The sequence below is a fragment of the Felis catus genome, chromosome E1 (assembly GCF_018350175.1).
Source record: "Felis catus isolate Fca126 chromosome E1, F.catus_Fca126_mat1.0, whole genome shotgun sequence".
NCBI classification, from domain to species: Eukaryota; Metazoa; Chordata; class Mammalia; order Carnivora; family Felidae; genus Felis; species Felis catus.
This window is the reverse complement of record NC_058381.1, coordinates 28,642,996-28,667,075: the sequence shown is the minus strand read 5'-3', so window position 1 is coordinate 28,667,075 and position 24,080 is coordinate 28,642,996. Positions and strand designations below refer to the sequence as shown.

Here is a 24,080-nt window from a genome sequence, read left to right as displayed (position 1 = left end):
TTTTTTTAATATGAAATTTATTGACAAATTGGTTTCCATACAACACCCAGTGCTCATCCCAAAAGGTGCCCTCCTCAATACCCATCACCCACCCTCTCCTCCCTCCCACCCCCCATCAACCCTCAGTTTGCTCTCAGTTTTTAACAGTCTCTTATGCTTTGGCTCTCTCCCACTCTAACCTCTTTTTTTTTTTTTCCTTCCCCTCCCCCATGGGTTCCTGTTAAGTTTCTCAGGATCCACATAAGAGTGAAACCATATGGTATCTGTCTTTCTCTGTATGGCTTATTTCACGTAGCATCACACTCTCCAGTTCCATCCATGTTGCTACAAAAGGCCATATTTCATTTTTTCTCATTGCCACGTAGTATTCCATTGTGTATATAAACCACAATTTCTTTATCCATTCATCAGTTGATGGACATTTAGGCTCTTTCCATAATTTGGCTATTGTTGAGAGTGCTGCTATGAACATTGGGGTACAAGTGGCCCTATGCATCAGTACTCCTGTATCCCTTGGATAAATTCCTAGCAGTGCTATTGCTGGGTCATAGGGTAGATCTATTTTTAATTTTCTGAGGAACCTCCACACTGCTTTCCAGAGCGGCTGCACCAATTTGCATTCCCACCAACAGTGCAAGAGGGTTCCTATTTCTCCACATCCTCTCCAGCATCTATAGTCTCCTGATTTGTTCATTCTGGCCACTCTGACTGGCGTGAGGTGATACCTGAGTGTGGTTTTGATTTGTATTTCCCTGATAAGGAGCGACGCTGAACATCTTTTCATGTGCCTGTTGGCCATCCGGATGTCAAAATCGGTTGCATTCTTATACACCAACAATGAAGTGACAGAAAGAGAAATCAAGGAATCGATCCCATTTACAGTTGCACAAAAAACCATAAAACACCTAGGAATAAATCTAACCAAAGAGGTGAAAAATCTATACACTGAAAACTATAGAAAGCTTATGAAAGAAATTGAAGAAGATACAAAAAAATGGAAAAAGATTCCACGCTCCTAGATAGGAAGAACAAATATTGTTAAAAGGTCGATACTACCCAAAGCAATCTACATATTCAATGCAATCCCTATTAAAGTAATACCAGCATTCTTCACAGAGCTAGAACAAATAATCCTAAAATTTGTATGGAACCAGAAAAGACCCCGAATAGCCAAAGCAATCTTGAAAAACAAAACCAAAGCAGGAGGTATCACAATCCCAGACTTCAAGCTATACTACAAAGCTGTAATCATCAAGACAGTATGGTACTGGCACAAGAACAGACACTCAGATCAATGGAACAGAATAGAGAACCCAGAAATGGACTCACAAACGTATGGCCAACTAATCTTTGACAAACCAGAAGGAATACCCAAAGGAATAAAGACAGTCTCTTCAGCAAGTGGTGCTGGGAAAACTGGACAGCGACATGCAGAAGAATGAACCTGGACCACTTTCTTACACCAGACACAAACATAAACTCAACATGGATGAAAGACCTCAATGTAAGACAGGTAGCCATCAAAATCCTCGAGGAGAAAGCAGGCAAAAACCTCTTTGATCTTGCCCACAGCAACTTCTTACTCAACACGTCTCTGGAGGCAAGGGAAACAAAAGCAAAAATGAACTACTGGGACCTCATCAAAATAAAAAACCTTCTGCACAGCGAAGGAAACAATCAGCAAAACTAAAAGGCAACCGATGGAATTGGAGAAGACACTTGCAAATGACATATCAGATAAAGGATTAATACCTAAAATCTATAAAGAACTTATCAAACTCAACACCCAAAAAGCAAATAATCCAGTGAAGAAATGGGCAAAAGACATGAATAGACACTTCTCCAAGGAACACAACCAGATGGCCAACCGACACATGAAAAAATGCTCCACATCACTCATCATCAGGGGAATACAAATCAAAACCACAATGAAATACCACCTCACACCTGTCAGAATGGCTAACATTAACAACTCAGGCAACAACAGATGTTGGCGAGGATGCAGAGAAAGAGGATCTCTTTTGCATTGTTGGTGGCAATACAAGCTGGTGCAGCCACTCTGGAAAACAGTATGGAGGTTCCTCAAAAAACTAAAAATAGAACTACCCTGTGACCCAGCAATTGCACTACTAGGCATTTATCCATGGGATACAGGTGTGCTGTTTCAAAGGGACACATGCACCCCCATGTTTATAGCAGCACTATCAACAATAGCCAAAGTATGGAAAGCGCCCAAATGTCCAACGATGGATGAATGGATAAAGAAGATGTGGTATGCACACACACACACACACAATGGAATATTACTCGGCAATCAAAAGAATGAAATCTTGCCATTTGCAACTATGTGGATGGAACTGGAGGGTATTATGCTAAGTGAAATTAGTCAGAGAAAGACAAAAATCATATGACTTCACTCATATAAGGACTTTAAGAGACAAAACAGATGAACATAAGAGAAGGGAAACAAAACTAATATAAAAACGGGGAGAGGGACAAAACAGAAGGACTCATAAATATGGAGAACAAACTGAGGGTTACCGGAGGGGTTGTGGGAGGGGGGGATGGGCTAAATGGGTAAGGGGCACTAAGGAATCTACTCCTGAAATCATTGTTGCACTATATTCTAACTAATTTGGATGTAAATTTAAAAAAATTAAAAATAAAATTAAAATGTAAAAATAAATAAATAAAAATAAAAAATAGAACTACCTTATGATCCAGTAATTGCAGTACTGGGTATTTACCCAAAGAATATGAAAACACTAATTTAAAGGGATATATGCACTCCTATGTTTATAGCAGCATTATTTATACTAGCCAAATTGTGGAAGAAGCCCAAGTATCCATCAGTAGATGAATGGATAAAGAAAATCTCATGTATAATATACACAATGGAATATTATTCATCCATAAAAAAGAATGAAATCTTGCCATTTGCAACAACATGGATGGAGATAGAGAGTATAATACTAAGCAAGTTAGAGAAAGACAAATACCATATGGTTTCACTCATGTGTAAAATTTAAGAAACAGAACAAATGAGCAAAGGGAAAAAAGAGAGAGTGACAAACCAAGAAACGGACTCTTAGGGGCACCTGGCTGGCTCAGTTGGTCAAGAGCACACAACTCTTGATCTCAGGGTTGTAAGTTCAAGTCCCACGTTTGGTGTAGAGATTACTTAAAAATAAAATTTTTAAAAAATATTTCTTTATTTTGAGAGAGAGAGAGAAGAGTGAGTGGGGGAGGGCAGAGAGTGGGAGACATAGAATCCCAAGCAAGCTCCACACTAGCACAGAGCCTGACACAGGGCTTGATTTCACGACTGTGAGATCTCATGACTGTGAGATCTCAAGACTATGAGATCTTGATTTCGGCTGGCTGAGCCGAAGGATCAAGAGTTGGATCCTCAACCGACTGAGCCATCCAGGTGCTCCAAAAAATAAAATCTCGAAAAAAGATAAAGAAATAGACTCTTAACTATAGAGAACAAACTGATGGTTACCAGAGGGGAGTTGGGGGGGGGGGTAATGAGTGAAATAGGTGATGGAGATTAAGTTTTTGTTGTTGTTGTTCTTTGTTCTTCTTAAAGTTTTATTTATTTATTTTGAGAGAGAGAGAGAGAGATCACACAAGGGTAGGGGCTGAGAGAGAGGGAGAAAGAGAGAATCCCAAGCAAGCTCCACACCAGCAGTGTGGAGCCCAATGCGGGGACTGAACTTATGAACCGTGAGATCAGGACCTGAGCCAAAACCAAGAGTCAGACACTTAACTGACTGAGCCACCCATGTGCCCCAGGAGTGCACTTGTGATGAGCACTGGGTGATGTATGGAATTGTTGAATCATTATATTGTACACTTGAAACTAATATAACACTGAATGTTAACTATACGGGAATTAAAATTAAAACAAAACCACTATGAAATACTTTATTCCCACTAGGATGGTTATAATAGAAAGACAGATAATAAGAAATGTTGGTGTAAAAATTATCCCTGCTTGTACACTGCTGGTGGGAATAGAAGATGGTGTAGCTGCTGGAAAACACACCAGCAGTTCCTTAAAAGGTTAAACATAGACTTATCATATGACCCAGTATTTCAACTCCCAGGTACATATTCAGGATAATTGAAAACATATGTCCACACAAAAACATGTGTACAAATGTTATATAATAGCAGCATTATTCATAATAGCAAAAAATAGAAACAAGCCAAGTGTCCACAAGCTAACTAGTGGTAAACAAAAGTGGCATGTGCACAAGTGGAGTATTATTTAGTCGTAAAGAGGAGTGCAGTACTAACACAACATGGGTGAACCTTGGAAGCATTGTGCTCAGAGGAAGAAGCCAAAAGAAAGAAGACTACATATTCTATGACTCCATTTATACGAAATGTCCAAAATAGGCAAATCTGCAGGGACAAAAAGTAGATTGGTGATTAGTGGTTGCCAGGACCTAGGGAGAGAACAGGCTGGGTAGAAGGTTGCTTTCAGAGTGAGGAAAGTGCCCTGGAGTTAGATAGTGGCTGGTGATGGTTACACAAACCTGTGAATATGGGAAAGCCCACTGAGTTGTGCACTTTAAATTGGGGAATTTTATGGCATGTGAGTGATATCTTGAGGGTAAACTTAGCCAAATTTTTTTTGAGAAGGTCACGCTGGCTGTGAGGAGAGCAGATCAGAGACTGGGGTGAGAGATACCTTAACAGTTGGACACGTGAAAAAAGGCTTTGGAGTTTACTCTACCGAAGCCCTGACCTGCACTGTGTCCTAGAATAGAGTTCACTTTTTCAGTTACAGTGGTGGTAGCAGAGGGTGGAGGCCTTGCACTGCCCATGGTGCTGACCTGAAAGGCTTTGGTTCTTATAAACCTCCCTGGGAATTCATTTCCTGAAAGGGCTCTTAATCCTCTTCATCATGGTCCTATGATCAGCGCCCCCAGAGCGTTGGGTCCCAAGACAGTTTCTCAATGATAAAGTGCATCTGATGCAACAGTTCACACACTTTTTAATAACTCCCATTGCTCTTGCCCTCAACAGCCCCAGCCCAGCTTCACTGCATGAATTAAGCCCAAGTTTCGTACCCTGAGGAATGTCCCTTCCCTTAATTAGGCCAATCCTCTGTGTGTTCTTGGTCTGAGATAGGCCAAGAGAAGAATGGAGCTGTGGGAGAAGTGTGACCTGGAGGGTGGAGGCTCTAAGTCCCCTTGGCCACTTTGGGCTGAAGGTAGGTGATGGCCCCAGTGTCCTTCCCATGGACAAGTCAGCACTGAGAAGACTCCCGCAAAGTCTATTGTAAGACAAACATGGAGTGGAGGGAAAGCGTGGGGCAAGAATGTTGGGGCAAAGGGATTGGGGGAACAGTTGATTTTATCTGGAACTACGACTTTGGTCTGTACTAGCTTATGTGTTGTGTAGAATTTAGGACAGAGGGTGGGAGGGAGAGCAGAATATAGATGCAGCTGGTTTCTCCCCCATCTCCCACACACATGCTCCAGCTTCTTCCCACACCTAGAAGAAAACACACCAGGTCTTTATCTCACACTTCCCACCCTCTAATGTTTCCCTTTAAATCCCCTCTTCCACCCACTCTGAGTTTCCATTCCCTCTCTATTGCTATACCTCTATCCTCCTTTCTCCTAAATCTTGTGTTAATAAACCTATTATACTTCCAAGATGACCCCAGACTAGATTCACCACCATTTTTGGAATTGCGTTTTCTCCCTCCCCTCCTCTCTTTCAGTCCCGTGTGGATGGATTTCCTAAGAGCAAGAGGGATGGGAAACAAGGTTGAGCAACAACAGAAAAGTGTCTGGGATCTATCTCTTTATTTATTTATTTGTTTGTTTGTTTGTTTGTTTAATTTTATTTTCCATCTAAATCTATTCTCTTTGCATGTAGGTGGAAGAATCATTTCCAAAGATTCTTACGAGTTTGTGCTAAGCATGCTGGCCATGCTAAGATGATGCTTTTGTAAGTGTGGCGATGCTGGGAATTAGGATTTTGGGTTCCTTTCAAATTCCCTTGAACTGAACTCTTTCATTCGATGGCTACTCCCTCTCTTCTCACCTCCCACAGTGCTCGGGGCCCATGCCAGCACTCCGCCCACCATCAAGCCGCCAAGCATTCTTTTGGGAACCATCTATGAGAAAGGCTATGTGCACCCTAAGGAACTGTGTAGCACTCGACATATCAGACTTGCAGTGAAATTACAAACACAAGCGAGAAAATAGAACCATCCTCATGGAAAAATACTAGTCCATGATAGTGTTATGGATTGGCTACTCTTGGGCCTTGAAGGAAAGGTGAGATTCAGATAGGTGAAGATGGGAAGGAAATCCAGGTGGGGCACTGGCCTGATGAAATGCTCTGATGCCTAAGGAACTGAAGAGGAGATCAGTTTGGTTGAAGCCAAGGGTTCTCATCAGGGAGCAAGTAGGAAGAGAATAGTAGTTAGGAGTGCAGATTCTGGGACTAATCAGACCTGGGTCAGAGTCCCGGAGTAGCAGAGCTCTGCCACTCACTCTGTGTGACCTGCGGCAAACTATTTACCAACTTGAAGGCTTAGATTACCCATCTGTAAAGTGGGGATAATTAATAGAATTTACTGTATTTTATAAGCATGCAAAGATTATATGAGAATTAAACAGGCTAATGTTTATGAAATTCTTAGCATAGTGCCTAGCACATAGTAAACATGCAGTAAATGTCTACTACTACAACGACAACGATTCCTGCTACGAGTGCAAGAAACGTTTACTACCTCAACTACTGCTAAGTGACAGATGGGTGTGCAAAGAAAGGTAGGACCCAGTTTGTGTGGAAGCCCTTGAAAACTCATGTAAGTGTGAATTCTTTCTTGTAGGCAATGAAGAACCAGGGAAAATTTTTGAAAGTTTGGATCTAGAGGGAAAATGTCTTTTAGGAAGTTGACGTTACACAGTGTGTATTTCTGACTGATAAAGGGATATAAAAGTGCCTTAATGGGGCATAAATCTTAATAGGGATAAAGATAAAAACAAGGATAATAAAACTGTGCTGTTGGCATTTTAGAATCCATGATCAGGTGGGAGGGTTGGGATTCGGGTAAAGAGTTAGGAGGTCAGGAACTTTCTCAGAGAGGTCAAACAAGGCCATTTAAACTGCTGCCCACCCAGATTGACCTTGACACCATGTGGTAGAGCAAGGACACAAAGCCAGAGACAAAGACATATGATCCTCTGTTGGGGTTGCTCTGACAACACCCCTGGAGTGCCAGCTCCACTTTCGCCTGTCTCGGGGCTTATCCCTAGTGTGCTGGGATAAGCCTATTTTAACTCTGTCTCATCACATCATTTCCCACCAAAAGGCTTACAGGGGTTCTTAGTTATCCATGGGGACATTTTTCAAATAGTTTTATGCTGGAAGTTGGTGAAGCCACAGAATAAACAGAGTGAATCTTCCTGGAACACAGCTTTTACACAAATATTGGGGACAAATGTGAGTTTTAGATAATATAAACATGACAGTACTTTCAATACTGTAATACCTCACAGATAATTTCAGAGATAATTCTGTTTCATATTTGCTAGTAGAAATCTTTTCACACATATTCATTCAATTCCCTGTGAAAAGTACCTCAGTGCAATTACTGCTGTCCTTCCCATATATTAGGTGGGAACCAGGGAGGAGAAATCTTGTTCTGTTCTATTATCTTCACAGGGTGGGGCCTCAGGGCAAATTTTCCTGAACGATTAGAGAAAACAATTTTAGAAAATGTAACTCAAGTGAATGGGTTTTAATATTAAAGAACTCAGTTTATTTTTCAAGTGAATGTCCTTCTGGAACTTTCACTTACTGAACTAAAGAAATTGATTTCTTCTTTACCTTATATTTTCTATAACACCTTGGCCTTAGCAAAGTTTACAAGCCACAATACTTAAATTTTAAAAAGCTTCTCAAAGATTGTCTAGAGATATGTGTATAATAGAAAGTTACGTAAGTGTTAAAATATAAAGCTTGAGAGTTCAAGGAATTTTTGCATTTGTCCTGGGCTGATTTGAATTACCCCCACAGATGGCCCCATGGCAACAAATACCGTTAGAGGAGTTTTTATGTGGAAAAGTTTGAGAAGTGCCAATCATCCCAGCCCAGCTTCAGCCAAGATCATCTGCTTGTTTGCTTTACATTTGTTTCCGAATTAGGACATGACAATCTCTTCTAATCCACACCTCTCTTCCTTCAGCAGTGAATCATGCAGCTCTTCAAATCCCTGCCAGGAAAAAGCATCTATGTGTTTAGTTTTTATATCCTCTCAAGATTTATGCATCCGGGTTGATGACGTTTGTGGTCACAGGTATTTGCTGATATGTTTATTCATTCATTCATTGATTCATTGTATTTGGGGAGCCTGTAGTTCACAAGGCATTGGGCACATCTGGTGTGAATCAGACTTGAAACCCATGGATGAGGACAGTGATACAAAGGGGAAAAGATCCATAAATGTCTGTAATACATCGTAGGGTGTGGTTAGGGAGATAAGTCTGTGAGAGCCTTGAAAATGTATTTATCTCCATGGAAGGCTCCCCTAAACTCCATCTTGAAATATATTCAACAGTGACTTTGATCAACCAATTCCTTACTCTCCGAAGGAAAACAATGGAATTTTCATAATTTTTGTTTTGCACGGTTTTCCCTTAGGCATGTGGGGAAGAGCCCATGGAAGCACAGAATATCACAAGGGTGTCAGAGTTTATCCTCTTAGGATTCTCACAGACCCGGGACCTTGAGAAATTCCTGTTCCTGGTGTTCCTATTTGTCTATGTCACCACTGTTGTGGGAAACCTCCTTATCATGGTCACAGTGACTTTTGACTGCCGGCTCCACATGCCCATGTATTTTCTGCTCCGAAACCTGGCTGTCATAGACCTCTGTTATTCCACTGTCACTTCTCCAAAGATGCTGGTGGACTTCCTTCATGAGGTCAAGACCATCTCCTACCAGGGTTGCATGACTCAGATCTTCTTCTTTCACCTCTTGGGAGGTGGGACTGTCTTCTTTCTCTCAGTGATGGCTTATGACCGCTACATAGCCATCTCCCGGCCCCTCCACTATGTCACCATCATGAACACTCAGCTCTGTGTGGGGCTAGTGGTGGCTGCTTGGTTAGGGGGATTTGTTCACTCCATTGTCCAGCTGGCTTTGATGCTCCCCTTGCCTTTTTGTGGTCCCAATGTTCTGGATAACTTCTACTGTGACATCCCACAAGTGCTGAGACTTGCCTGCACTGACACCTCCCTCCTGGAGTTCCTCATGATCTCCAACAGTGGAATGCTGGTCCTCATCTGGTTCCTTCTCCTTCTGATTTCTTACACAGTCATCCTGGTGATGTTGAGGTCCCATTCAGAGCAGGCGAGGAAGAAGGCAGCTTCTACCTGCACCACCCACATCATTGTGGTGTCTATGATCTTCATTCCCTGCATCTATATCTATGCCCGGCCCTTCACCCCCTTCCCCATGGACAAGGCTGTGTCCATCAGCTACACGGTCATGACCCCCATGCTCAACCCCATGATCTATACTCTGAGGAACCAGGAGATGCAGGCAGCCATGAAGAGATTAGGCAAGCGTCTAGTGATATGTAACAGGGAGTGAACTTAAAATATCTTGACTCAGGGGTGTCTGGGTGGCTCAGTTGGTTGAGTGTCCAACTCTCAGTTTTGGCTCAGGTCATGATCCCAGGGTCGTGGGCCTCTGCCCCTCCCCCCTCAAATAAAAACATTAAAAAATTTAAATATCTTCACTTTAAAATGACAAGTCTTCCCTCTGAACTTCTGTTTTCCCATGTGAAAAGTGGAGGAAAGTCTTTATAGAGTATGACATTTGAGATGAAATCAATATTTCTATGGACCCACACCTGTGTCAGGTTACTGTATTGGGCACTTTCTCGCTTCTATCTCATTCTCATAAAACTGATAGTGGATGTGTTATTATTATTATTGTATTAAATGCTTTAACAAATGAGAGAACTCAGAGAGAAGTGACTTGCTCAACGATGAATAGCGAGTGGCAGAGCCTGGCCGGGACTTGGTTCCTCTGACTCCAAGTTTAGAGGTAGGGCTATGGGTGGGATTTGAAACTCAGGATCTCCTACAAACACAAGGGAAAACCTAAAGAGTTCCTCGGCTATGGATGAATATCTGTGATAAATGGTGAAAAATTTCATCTTAATCCTGGAACAATAACACTCTTTTCGGTTCCCTGCTTTTAATCTTCTTTCTTTATCTTTGGAGTTCTGTAACTTTACTCAGCTATGTCTTTGCATTCATTGATGGTTGTCAATTTTCCTGTGGCCTTTCAATCTATTGATTCCATTTATAAATGATCAGAAGTCACTTACTGGTTTTATTTTTTAAAAAGTGATCTTGAATCACTTTTTTAATTTATGAAAATTTTACTTTTATGTGATCCAGAACATCAATTCTAAGGATGGTAGGAAGCATAGAAATTCTAATTATAATCTATAACATTGACCTAAAGGAAAGAAATGGCGAGAATTTCCTCAGATTTATCTTACAGGTGATCATTTCACAACACGAGATACTCAATTCTGAACTGACTTGTGGAGACATATCCCCTTTTGATGAACATAGGTATCTCCATGAGAATTTAAGACATCTCTTACTGAAGTTATGCTATGTTTATGATGTAAATGTGACTCAGATATAAACTAACACTAAATGGTTAGGTGCAATGTCTCTCACTATAAAGAATGTAGAGGAAAAAAATATAAAATACGTTGTTCATAACGGCTTAAATTTAAAAAGAGCTCTGGGAATTCTGGTTAACAGAAACTTTCTTTTTTGTAAATTTTTTTTAACGTTCATTTATTTTTGAGAGACAGAGTGAGAGCAAGGGAGGGTCAGAGAGAGAGAGGGAGACACAGAATTTGAAGCAGGGTCCAGGCTCTAGGCTATCAGCCCAGAGTCCGACGTGGGGCTCAAACCCACGAACTGTGAGATCACGACCTGAGCTGAAGTCAGACGCTTAACCAACTGAGCCACCCAGGCGCCCCCAGAAATTTTCTAGTAAGACAGATGGCTTTTTTATAATTTTATCATGTGGAGAATTGGAATATTTACATATATGCATACTTTCGTAAAATACAAATGTTTTAGAGAAGAGTTAATTCCCCATTTCAGATATTAGGTACTATAGGTACCGAACAGTGGTTCGGATATTTTTTTGTGGGTTGCCTGGCCAGTTCAGTAGGTAGAGCGTGCAACTCTTGATCTCAGGATCTCTTGAGCCCCACATTGGGTGTAAAGGTTACTCAAAATTTTTTTAATGGCTTTAATTAAAACTTTCCCCATGTTCTGATGCTGTCTTAAATTGTATAGTGAGACAATAACAGGATTTGAAGCCATGGCATTCCATCCAGGCTTTAACTCCTGCTGGCTGTGCTCCTTTTGGACATCATTGAATCTCTACTTCTTTAGCTATAAAATTTAGCTGTATTTCCTCACAGTGTTGTGTGGGTCAGTGAGGTAAACGTAAAATTCCAATACAGTACTTGGTATATAGTAGGCATTTAATTAATATTAGTTCCTCCACACATTCCTATTTAAAATTATTTTTTTTTTACTTTCCATCAATACTTTTTATTAAATTTCAATTTCAGTATAGTTAATATAGAGTGTTTAGTTAGTTTCAAGTATATAATACAGTGATTCAACAATTCTAGACGTTACTCAGTAAGTGTGCTTAATCCCCTTCACCTATTTTACCTATTCCCACACTGACCTCCCCTCTGGTAACCATCAGTTTGTTCTCTAGAGTTAAGAGTCTGGTTTTTGGTTTGTTTCTTTTTTTTTCCCTTTGTTACTTTGTTTTGTTTCTTAAATTCCACATATGAGTGAAATCATATGATATGTGTCTTTCTCTGACTGACTTATATTGCTTAGCATTATACTCTCTATCTCCATCCATGTTGCTGCAAATTGCAAGATTTAATTTTTTTATGGATGAAAAATATTCATGTATATATATATATATATATACACACACACACACCTATATATATACCTACACACACACACACACACACATATATATATATATATATATATATACCTATATTTTGGGGTTGGAGTATATATATATATATATATATATATATATAGGGGTGCATATATCCTTTCAAATTAGTGTTTTTGTATTCTTTGGATAAATAACCAGTAGTGCAATTACTGGATCATAAGGTAGTTCTATTTTTTTTTTTTTTTTTTTGAGGAAACTCCATGCAGTTTTCTACAGTGGCTGCACCAGTTTGCATTCCTGCCAGAGTACATGGAATCTTTTTCCACATCCTCATCAGCACTTGTTGTTTCTTGTTTTTTAAAATTATTTATTTTAGCCATTCTGACAAGTATGAGGTGATATCTCATTGTGGTTTTGATTTGCACTTCCCTGATGATTAGTGATGTAGAGTATCTTGTCACGTGTCTGTTGACCATCTGGATGTCTTCTTTAGAGAAATGTGTGTTCATGTCTTCTGCCTATTTTTAATTGGATTATTTGTTTTTCTGGTGTTGAGTTGTGTAAGTTCTTTATATATTTTGGATGCTAACCCTTTGTTGGATATGTGATTTGCAAATATCTTTTCCCATTCAGTAGATTGTCTTTTAGTTTTGTTGATGGTTTCCTTTGCTATGCAGAAGCTTTTTATTTTGATGTAGTCCCAATAATTCATTTTTACTTTTGTTTCTCTTGCTTCAGGAGACATATCTAGAAAAATGTTGCTATGAGTGATGTCAGAGAAATTACTGTCTGTGCTCTCTTCTAGGATTCTTATAGTTTCAGGTCTCATATTTAGATCTTTAATCCACTTTGAGTTTACTTTTGTGTATGGTGTAAGAAAGTGGGCCAATTTTATTCTTTTGCATGTTACTGTCCAGTTTTCCCAACACCATTTGTTTAAGAGACTGTCTTTTTCCCATTGGATATTCTTTCCTGCTTTGTTGAAGATTAATTGACCATACAATTGTGGATTGATTTCTGGGTTTTCTGTTCTGTTCCATTGATCTATGTGTCTATTTTTTGCCTGTATCATATTGTTTGATTACTACAGATTTGTAGTATAAGTTGGAATCTTCCCATCAATACTTTTAAATTAAACCAAGATACAGTAAAACTTTGGTTTGCTAGCATAATTCATTCTGGAAACATGCTCGTAATCCAAAGCACTTACATATCAAAGCGAATTTCCCCATAATAATGGAAACTCAGATGATTCATTCCACAACCCCAAAATATTCACATAAAAATGATTACAATACTGTTATATAGTACAAAATAATAAAGAAAAATAAAAAATGAGCCTGCACTTACCTTTGAAAACCTTCCTGGTTGGTGTGAGGGAGACAAGAGAGAGGGGGGTTATTGTGTAGGATGATTTTCACTATCACTAATGGAATCACTGCTACCTATTGGCTCAGTGGAACCTTTTTCTTTTCATGCAACTTTAACAAGGAACCTATCCAATGACACTTGCTTTTGCCTTCTTTCAAGGATTTCGTGGAAATGTGAATTGCATTGTCGTTAAACAGATTCATCGTTCACACTGCTACAGCCTTATTTGGGTGGTGCTTTACTACAAAAATTTTCACTGTTTCCCACAATTTACACATCTCCCTAATCTCATCTGAAGTGAGGGATTCCTCTGCTTTTTCCCCCTCCTCCTCTGCAGACGAGATGCAGACGTAGACATCTTATAAAATCTTGCAATTTCAGCCATTTGCATACCTTGTTTGTACTTCTCAACGATTTCCTTCTTAACTTCCACCGTAATCATCTCCTTCTTGCCACCTTTCTTCTCAATCTTTTCCTGCCTGGGGGCCATTGTGTACACTTGCACGGATGTTGACTACAGTACAGTATTAAACACTTGTCATATACTGTATATAATGTAACTGGCAATAAGGCAGAAGAAAGGGTCTATATCTGCAGGCAGCCTGACCTAGAATGAAGCAAATCATTCCTAAGCTTGCTCTTCTATGTAAAAGCAAAGGACTGTCCATAGGTACTTTGAGGTGACAAAAAATACACTAATGCCAGTTTAGGCACCACCCAATGTTCTGAAAAATCACTGATTTCTGCCAGACACCACAGCCTGAGACCAAGCATCTGCGCATGGGAGCTGATCATCCATAAGCATGCAGCATGACAGAGAGAGAGATTGAGAGAAAGAGGGAAGAACCATTGGCTCAGTTGTGATCAGGTGACATCTGGCATCATGTATTGTTCATATTGCAAGACATCGCTTGTTTATCAAGTTAAAATTTATTAGAAATGTTTGCTCATCTTGTGGAACACTTGCAGAACAAGTTACTTGCAATCCAAAGTTTTACTGTAGTTATCAGGTTCCTTAGAGTCTAAATAATCAGGTTTAGTCAAGTAATGCTTTTTAGTCACTTTGTTTACATAGGATTAGTGAAAACAGATACAGATCTCTTAGAAGTTGTTGATGGAAGGCTGTAAATTATTTCAGTGATAGATTAAAAAAATCAGGGGGTGCCTGGTGGATCGTCGGTTAAGCACCCAACACCTAATTTTGGCTCAGGTCATGATCTGATATTTTGTGAGATTGAGCCCCACGTTGGGCTCTGAACTGACAGCATGGAGCCTGCTTGGGATTCTCTCTCTCTCTCTCTCTCTCTCTCTCTCTCTCTCTCTCTTTTCTCTCTCTCCCCCTCTCTCTGCCCCTCCCCTGCTCATTCATGCTCTCTCTCTCTCTCTCTCAAAAGAAATAAATTAAATAAATAGATAGATGATAGATAGATAGACAGATAAAAAGAGTAAACATTCTGGTTTCTTTATAAAATTTCTATTTGAGTGTAACTATACTCAACTGACACAATATTACATTAGTTTCAGGTGTACAACACAATGACTCAACTGTTTTTTTTTTTTAAGTTTATTTATTCTTAGAGACAGAGAGCACGAGTGGGGAGGAGTAGAGAGAGGGAGAGAGAGAATCCCAAGCAGACTCCATGCTCTGTGCTGAGCCCCACGCCAGGCTCAAACTCATGAGTGTGAGATCACGACCTGAGCCAAAATCAAGAGTTGGATGCTTAACCAACTGAGCCACCCAGGCGCCCCATCATCTTCTCTATGTGTTATGCTCAGTGGTTGTAGATTGGGTCTGGCTCAAAGAATACTTCACTTCTCAGCCTTATTAATCCGTCCATCTTGCCATTCCAGTTGTATTTATAATCAAGTTCAGGGATGTTTGATGTATGAGGAGGAAAAGACCTCAATCAACCTCGCATAAGATGTGTTTTTATTTTATGTTTGATCCATAAAAGGGGGTGTATTGGTCAGGGTTCCACCAGAGCAACAGGACCAGTCAGATATAGATATATGTATATTAAGAGATTTATTGCAAGGAATTGGCTTACATGATGTGAGACTGAACCCTGGGCCAGTAGAAATGCACAGGATGGGCATCAGAAAGTGCAGGAGAGGACTCTGTATGAGCTGAAGCTGCAGTCCAGAACACTTTCAAGAAAACCTCAGTTCTGCCCCCAAGGTTTTTTAACTCATTGAATCAGGCACGTCCAGATTATTTAGGAAATTCTCTTTTACTTAAAATCAACTGATTATGGGGCACCTGGGTATCTCAGTCCATTAAGCATCTGACTCTTGATTTTGGCTCAGGTCATGATCTCACGATTTGTGAGATCAAGCTCCATGTTGGGCTCTGCGCTGAGCATGGAGCCTGCTTGGGATTCTCTCTCTCTCTCTCTCTCTCTCTCTCTCTCTCTCATCCTGCCCATCCCCCACTCACTTGCAGGTATATGCACGCATGTGTAAGCTCTCTCTCAAAATAGATATGTAAACATTTAAAAAATCAACTGAGTATAGACATCAATCACATGTGCAAAGTACCTTCACAGCAACTCCTAGGTTAGTGTTTGATTGAATAACTGGGAACTATAGACTAGTCAAGTTGACATATAAAACCTACCACCATAATGTAAGAATAACTAATTACCAGAGATGCGGGGTCCCCTCAATGAGAATATAAATGAAATTCCTTCTGTATGTATCCTGCATCCATTTAAGTTTGAAGTTGTAACAACAGTTAAATCTGACAAATATTTATTTTCTTGGGTATATAGTGCATAGGGAAATACTTTTCTCAGTTCAGTTTTCTGTGACTAGGTCTTTAGTGTAAATACTCCATTCCTGCCATCTGGTCTTTGGAATTCATTACATTGGCTAGTGGATGCAGTGGTGAAGAGATTAGGTTTGGAGGGCATTCCGCAGACCCGTATGTGCCCTGACAGGGGAAATATATTAATTGGAACATATCAGCTTTCTCTTAGCGAAAGCTAAGCCAGAATCAGAACTTAAAATCACCCACATGATAATCAACAAAATACACAAGTCCTGTCTCCTTCCCCAGAATCAATCCAGACCACTTTTTCACATGACTATATTTTAAAATGGACTGAAGCTCTAAATGAGAATTAGTGGTTTGTTTGTTTAAAAAAATTTTTTTAATGTTTTATTTATTTTTGAGAGACATAGAGACAGAGTGTGAACAGAGGAGGAGCAGAGAGAAAGAGGGAGACACAGAATCCAAAGCAGGCTCCATGCTCTGAGCTGTCAGCACAGAGCCCAATGCGGGGCTCAAACTCACGAACTGTGAGATCATGACCTGAGCCACCCAGGCGCCCCTGTTTGTTTTTTAATCTACATCTCTTGAATGTGGAAAATCTTCACATGGTATTCTTGTCTACCAGAGGCAGATACTTTATTTAGCCAAGTGTAAACATTTGCAATGAAAGAATTTAGAGTAACCTGGAAATGCTATGTAGATCAGAGAGCTCTAAGAAATCAGGTTTTATGGCACGTCAAGTTTACAATGGCAGTCAATTCCAGTTTTGATCTGTTTTCATAATGAGAAAATATAGGGGTTTCTTGCACCAATCCTCATGTTAGAAGTAATAATAATTCACATGTAAAAAATGCTAGCATTCTATAGATAATGTGAGTAGACCTGGATACAGTTGGTAAGTCAACATGGGGGTGGGGGGTCTGGTTGGTAAAATAAAGGACAAGATTTTTAATATTGTTCCTATTTAATAAGGAATATTTTATAATAATAAATAATATTAATATTATTAATTAATTATATTATATTATATTATATATTATATAATGTACATATAATATATAATATATTATATATAAATATATATAATATATAATATATATAAATATATATAATATACAAAAAATATATAATATACATAATAATATATATAATATATAATATATATTATTATATTATATTATACATATAATTATAATATATATTTATTATATTATATTATAATATTAATTAATTAATATAATTAATTAATATAATATATTATAATATATTAATATATATTAATTATATTATATTATATTATATTATATATAATATTATATAATATTAATTATATTATATATTATATAATATATAAATATATTATATATTAATTAATTAATTAAAATAATATTAATATTAATAATAAATAATAATGTAATAAGTTCCTATTGTAGCATACAAACATTTCCCCACTTATGACTTTCTGTAAATAAAGATCAATTAAGTTTAAAAGTAGAAGGAAAAGGAGAAAGAGAAGAAGGAGGAGAGGAGAAGAAGAGAGAAAGAAATCAAAACAGTTAGCTTGATGATTCTGCACACACGCACGAGAGAGAGAACAGTCAGTGGTGCTGAATGTGTGGCCCTAGAAACAGGAACATCAGCATTATCTAAGAACTTGTTCAAAATGCAAAATCTTGGCCCTATTATTGACCAACTGAGTGAGAAAGTCTGGGGCCTCGGGGACACACTAATCTATCTTTTCACATGATCTCCAGGGGATTCTTTTAAGGGTAAGAATCACTGGTCTAACAATTGGGTTTGTCTAACACTCCCAGAGTCCATTTCTTTGGAAGAGACTCTCATCCTTTTAGACAGTGGCCTGAAAATCCTACATCCTGAAAATTTCTAAAATTTTCAATGTCCTTGGTACTTTTGGCCCCCAAGGAAGACCTCTGAGAGAGTAAGTGTTTTTGAGACATTTAGAAACTTTTTAACAACTCCCATTGTTCCCTTGCCTCCAGCGGGAATCGGGCAAGAATCAGCCCAGCTCTGCTTCCTGTGCGGAGCCCAGTCCAATAGCGTCTCCCTGAGGATATGCCCTCTTTCCCTAGGGTCACCCCCGCTGTCACACGTGATGTGTGGGCAGTGACCAGGGACCTGATGCTGCAGGAAAAGGCTCTCCAAGACAATGTAAGACCTGAGGACTTTCTCCGGTTCTGGACTGAAGGAAGGTGAGAGACCAAGGTTTTCTCATCTGTAGATAAATCAGCTGCAAGAAGGACCCAGAACCACTTACTGGAACATGGAGAGAATATGTCAAATGACATAGACTTGATGGTAGTAAGTCTAAAGTGTGAGGAGAGTCTCGGGAAGTTATTCAGGGGAACTGTGATGAAAACAGATGCCTCAGGTTGCATGTGGAAAGCTCGGCTTTTAACAACCAAGCAGGGATGGAGGGTGCTGAGGGCTGAGCGTGAGGAAGCGCACCACACAATCCCCCACCTAGTTGCATAAAACCAGGTCACATACTTACTCATACATTAAGTTAGCAAATAAGTTTTGAGCAACTGCTAGATCAGGGTTGCTGTTAGAGGTGCTGGAGCTAATTTACTGAATTTACAATCTAGTTTAGAGGGACAAAAAAAGAACGTGGAAGGTGCTATAATGTAGGTATTTATAAAACATTATTGGAACCCAGAAAAAGAAGGGATTAATTCTGCATGGGAGAGATATGGAGAGGAGTCACAAGAAGGTGATATCTGAGTCCTTCTAGGTTGAGAAGGTAGTAGAAGATATTTCAGGAAACAGAACTCATTACCAAGGCTATGGAAATAACTGAGCATATGGCACATGTGAGAAGCTATGAATTTCTTGAATGGCATTCTGTTCCTGGGTAACAGGGGTATTGATTACAAAGGCAGATGAAGGCTACATTTCATAGCCTTGTGTGACATGCCGATAGGGAGTTGCAGGCACTACTGTAAGCATGTTTCAACTCTGTATATAAATCCACAAAACCTGTGAGACAGCTTCTAAGAGTTGGAGTTTTAAGCTGTGAGCTCTAGGCAGTCATTGAAAGATTATAATGGGAGAGAAACGTGATCAGACATGAGTTTAGAAAGGTCTCATTGACTGTCTTATAGAACCAGACTGCAGTGGAAGCAAATGGAAGCAGAAGGATGAGATTAAAATGACCTTTAATACACAATGGATCTCAATAGGCATGTGAGAGACAACAGGACTGAGACAGGGCAGGAGTGGGGAGGCCACCCACCCCTAACCTTGTGCCCCTCCATCTCTTTCCTTCCACCTTCTTCTCCACCTTTGACACCATTCCCTGCCCCCTCCGTTGCCCACCACCTCCCCATTTTCCCTTCCTTCACCTGCTCTGTTCCTCCCTCTCCCTTCTCTTCATCTCCTGCCTTGATTCCTTTGTCTATTTCCATTGCTTTTATTTCAACATCTTCCTTTGTCTTCTACCCTTGTATTCAGTAACATCTTCTAAACTTCTTATTCCTTTCAGAAGATCTCCTTGAGTCCCCATCATACTATATTCATCATCTAATTTTTAATGCACTTTTTTTAATGTTTATTTATTTATTTATTTATTTAGAGAGTACACACAGGCACTTGAGCGAGCAGGGAAGAGGCAGAGAGAGAGGGAGACAGAGAATCCCAAGCAGTCTCCAAACTGTAAGTGTTTCTCACGATGGTGAGATCATGACTTGAGCCAAAATCAAGAGTCAGACACTTAACTGACTGAACCACCCAGGTGCCCCAAGAGAGTCTCTCTCTCTCTCTCTCTCTCTCTCTCTCTCTCTCTCTCTGGACTCTCTCTTGTCTCAGCACACACTCCATCACTTCCCTGGCCTCACTGGGTAAGGGGCTATATACCCCATAGCTCCTCTCCCACCCACTAGTCCACACCACATGCTTTTGGAGTGTTGACTGTCCACCAAGATGGGCACCGTGGGGCAGAAATAAAGATCTGTGTTTCTGCCTCTGGGAGTTTTCAGTTAAATTACAGAGGAAAAACATAGACACAGGAACAGTCCATTAAAATGAGGATGGGTTAAGCGTCCGACTTCAGCCAGGTCACGATCTCGCGGTCCGTGAGTTCGAGCCCCGCATCGGGCTCTGGGCTGATGGCTCAGAGCCTGGAGCCTGTTTCCAATTCTGTGTCTCCCTCTCTCTCTGCCCCTCCCCTGTTCATGCTCTGTCTCTCTCTGTCCCAAAAATAAATAAACGTTGAAAAAAAAAAAATAAAATGAGGATGGGTTAAATGTTGCATGAAAAATGATTGCTAGAAAAATGTATTGACACTGGCAGAAGGGAGGATGTATTTAGAGGAGGAAACTACCCAGAAAAGAGTGATTGCCAGAGTGATTTATTTCTAGCACTGTTCCAGGAACTTCATGTGTTATTTTATTTGATCCTCTAGACATTCTATAAAGATGATGTTTTAATTCCTATATTGCAGATATGGAAACTGAGACCCAGAGAGATGAAGTAGCTTAATCAAGGTCAAATCTCAAGGAGGCAGAAGCCCTGAAATTTTACTGATGTTCTGTTGGACTCCACCTATCTCTCTACCATTGTATCACATGGAATCTTTGAAAGGCAGGTTGCATATGTCTCTGGATGACTTTAAAGATATGTCACAAATGCATATGACAGCACCAACTTGTAAACTCTCCACAGACAAGCCAATTTCATCAGCACCTAATGATATGGTCTACACATGAGGCTCCATCATCTGGAGCTGGACAACTCTGAGCCCTGAGCACTAAAAGTGACTTCATGCATGTATACCTATGGTTCATTTTCTTTAGGTGTATGGATGAGACGCCATGGAACCAGGGAATCTCACGTGCATATCAGAATTTGTCTTCCTGGGGTTCTCACAGACTCGAGAGCTCCAGCTTTTTCTGTTTCTGGTGTTCCTGATTGTCTACACCACCACTGTCGTAGGAAACCTCCTCATCATGGTCACGGTGACCTCAGACACACGGCTCCACACACCCATGTACTTTCTGCTCCGAAATCTGGCTGTCTTAGACCTCTGTTTCTCCTCTGTCACTGCCCCAAAGATGCTGGTGGACTTCCTCTCTGAGAAGAAGACCATCTCCTACCAGGGCTGCATGGCCCAGATCTTCTTCTTCCACTTTCTGGGAGGCGCCATGGTCTTCTTCCTCTCAGTCATGGCCTATGACCGCCTTGTTGCCATCTCCCGACCCCTCCACTATGTGACCATCATGAATACACAGCTCTGTGTGGCACTAGTGGTGACAGCCTGGATGGTAGGTTTCGTCCATTCCATTGCCCAACTGGCTCTGATGCTCCCGTTGCCTTTCTGTGGCCCCAACGTCCTGGATAACTTCTACTGTGATGTCCCACAAGTGCTGAGACTTGCCTGCACTGACACCACCCTCCTGGAGTTCCTCATGATCTCCAACAGTGGGCTGCTGGATGTCATCTGGTTCTTTCTCCTCCTGACCTCCTACTCAGTCATCCTGGTGATGCTGAGGTCCCACTCTGGGCAGGCGAGGAGGAAGGCAGCTTCCACTTGCACCACCCACATCGTCGTGGTGTCTATGGTTTTCATTCCAAGCATTTACCTCTATGCCCGGCCCTTCACCCCCTTCTCCATGGACAAGGCTGTGTCCATCAGCCACACGGTCATGACCCCCATGCTCAACCCCATGATCTACACCCTGAGGAACCAGGAGGTGCAGGCAGCAGTGAAGAGACTAGGGAGGCGCCGGCTGGTTTGTAAGAGGGAGTGACAATGAGTGAGTCACTTCTCTCTGGCTTTGTGTTCCATTTGTAAAATGGAGGGAAAGCTACTGTGTCTGCTGGCTGTCTTCATAGCTTGTGCCTATGTTGTGGAGGTCATCATAGAAGTGATATTAGTGCTTTGAAACTAAGCACTTTGAAACTAAGTACTTTGAAACTAAGTGCTTTGAAAGTTAGTGCTTTGAAACTAAGCAACTGACTCAGATCTTTGGGAAAAAGGGAAAAGTCCCCTTTGGTGGCTAAGGCTTGTGCCAGGTTTCTAAAACCCTTGCTCATTGAGAAGTGTTCTCATGACTCTGGAAAGCTACACCCTTCTTTCCCCCTTCTTGGGGGGTCGTTTCCTCTTGTGATGAGGGCATTTCCCCCAGCGAAGGCACTTCTAGTTTACGTGTTTTGACTTCTCTTCCCAGCACCCCTTTTGACCTGTGTCCAGAGTGTTAAAGCACAGACCTTGAAGACATAGCCTTAGCTTGGGAGCCCTGGACCCATATGTTACCAGACTGCTGACCTTGGATAAGCTGCCTGGCCTCTCTTGAACTCATGGATTCCTCCTCACCAAACTGGCATAAAGCAATATCTGTCCCAATAATCTCACAGATTTGTTATAAGATCTAAAACGTGTATAAGAATATTTTATCAACCTTACATAGAACCTATGTGAGGGTTATTGTCATTGTTATGATTATTCCTGACATGTATTTTTTCATGGGTTGAGCAGTGTTTTGGAAGTGTTTGGTGGCGATTCCTCAGTGCGGTGAGGGAGGCATGGAGAGGGTGGGAGCTGAACTTCAGAGGGCCATGCAGCATGCCCATGAATGAAACAGAGAACAGAGAGCGAGCACAAATTCAGGGGCATGTCTTCAAGGAAATATTCTTATTTTTATTTGTGATGGATGATTTGAACTCTTCTATGACAGTAAGATATATTCTCATAGGAACATTCTGGAAAGCTACACTCTCACACATTTCTGCCTTCTTGGTGGACAGTTTCCTGTTATTATGACACCATTTCTCCATAAGAGCATTGTATTTTCTTTATTTTGACCCCTTTTCCCAATACTCTGTTTTGGTGTGAGTCTGGGTTGGTGGAAATAGCACAAGACTTAGAGGTTAAGCTTTAAATGAAAATCTCTAACTCATAACTTACCAAACTGATGATGACTTGGGATGAACCACTTGACCTCTCTTGGCCTCATGACTTCTTCTTCAATAAATTTGCTTAAATTAATATCTGACCTCCAAACCTCCCAAATTTATTATAAGAATCAAATAAAAAATCATGTGAGAAAACATTGGGCAAACCATGTAAATATTTTTTCTTCCAGTCTTTTTTTGATGATTTTATTTTATTTTCAAATTTGAAAATATCATGAATGTTCAGATTATTTCTGCATTACATTTTCAGTGTAGAATAATAATTGTTACAAACAAAGGATTATGTGTAAAATACATGTAAGTTCTAGAACATTATAGCATTATGAGAGCTCCTAGAAAGGCTACTTGATTTAAGAAATAGAAGTTACCAGTAACTTATACCTACCCACAGGGTCCTCTGCCTCACATTCACTCTCTCCCCGCCAGTGAAACTCTTTTCTTGAATTTTGCATTTGCCATCCTATTGCTTACAAAAACACTTTTATCACGTTTTTACATAATCAGTAAATATACTGATTCTGTTTTGTTTTATTTTGAGCTTTCTGAAAATATCCTACTGGACATAATATTCTTGGATTTACTTCTTTTTCCACTCAACATTATATTTTTAAGCTTATTTGGGTTGTTTCCAGGTTTGTTTGTTTGGTTTTGCTATTGAAAACAGTGCTATTTTGAATATTGCCTTATTTGTCTCCAGTTGCCATGTTGAGGAGCTATGGGCTATACCTTGAAATAGAATTGCTGGGACGCCTGGGTGGCTCAGTCGGTTGAGCGTCCTGACTTTAGATTTCGGCTCAGGTCATGATCCCAGGGTTCTGGGATCAGGCCCTGTGTTGGGCCCTGAGTTGAGTGTGGAGCCTGCTTAAGATTCTTTCTCTTCCTCTGCCCCTCTCCTCCACTCTTGCTCTTTCTATAAAAGGAGAGTGAGAGAGAGTGAAAGAGAGAGACAGAGAGAGAGAGAGAGAGAGAGAGAGATGGAAATGCTAGG

General features: G+C 40.3%; 2 protein-coding genes across 4 annotated transcripts; both read left to right on the top strand.

The window, feature by feature from the left end:
* Positions 1–3,819: 3,819 nt before the first annotated feature.
* Positions 3,820–23,960, top strand: LOC101098416 (olfactory receptor 4D2-like). 3 transcript variants are annotated; one of them, XM_045044722.1, is made up of 4 exons: positions 3,820–5,973; positions 6,079–6,305; positions 8,225–8,335; positions 20,622–23,960. In XM_045044722.1, exon 4 carries the CDS (start codon positions 20,992–20,994, stop codon positions 21,925–21,927), a length of 936 nt encoding a protein of 311 aa, XP_044900657.1. In that variant the 5' UTR covers positions 3,820–5,973; positions 6,079–6,305; positions 8,225–8,335; positions 20,622–20,991; the 3' UTR covers positions 21,928–23,960. The 3 variants fall into 3 exon arrangements, with proteins under 3 accessions (XP_044900657.1, XP_044900658.1, XP_023100002.1); XM_045044723.1 differs by having other exon boundaries at positions 6,079–6,803; XM_023244234.2 differs by lacking the exons at positions 3,820–5,973; positions 6,079–6,305; positions 8,225–8,335 and adding an exon at positions 17,597–18,372.
* LOC101098667 (olfactory receptor 4D1) lies at positions 8,344–10,952 on the top strand. The gene has a single exon (XM_003996640.4). The coding sequence runs from the start codon at positions 8,698–8,700 to the stop codon at positions 9,631–9,633; it is 936 nt and encodes a 311-aa protein (XP_003996689.1). The 5' UTR covers positions 8,344–8,697; the 3' UTR covers positions 9,634–10,952.
* Positions 23,961–24,080: the final 120 nt, after the last annotated feature.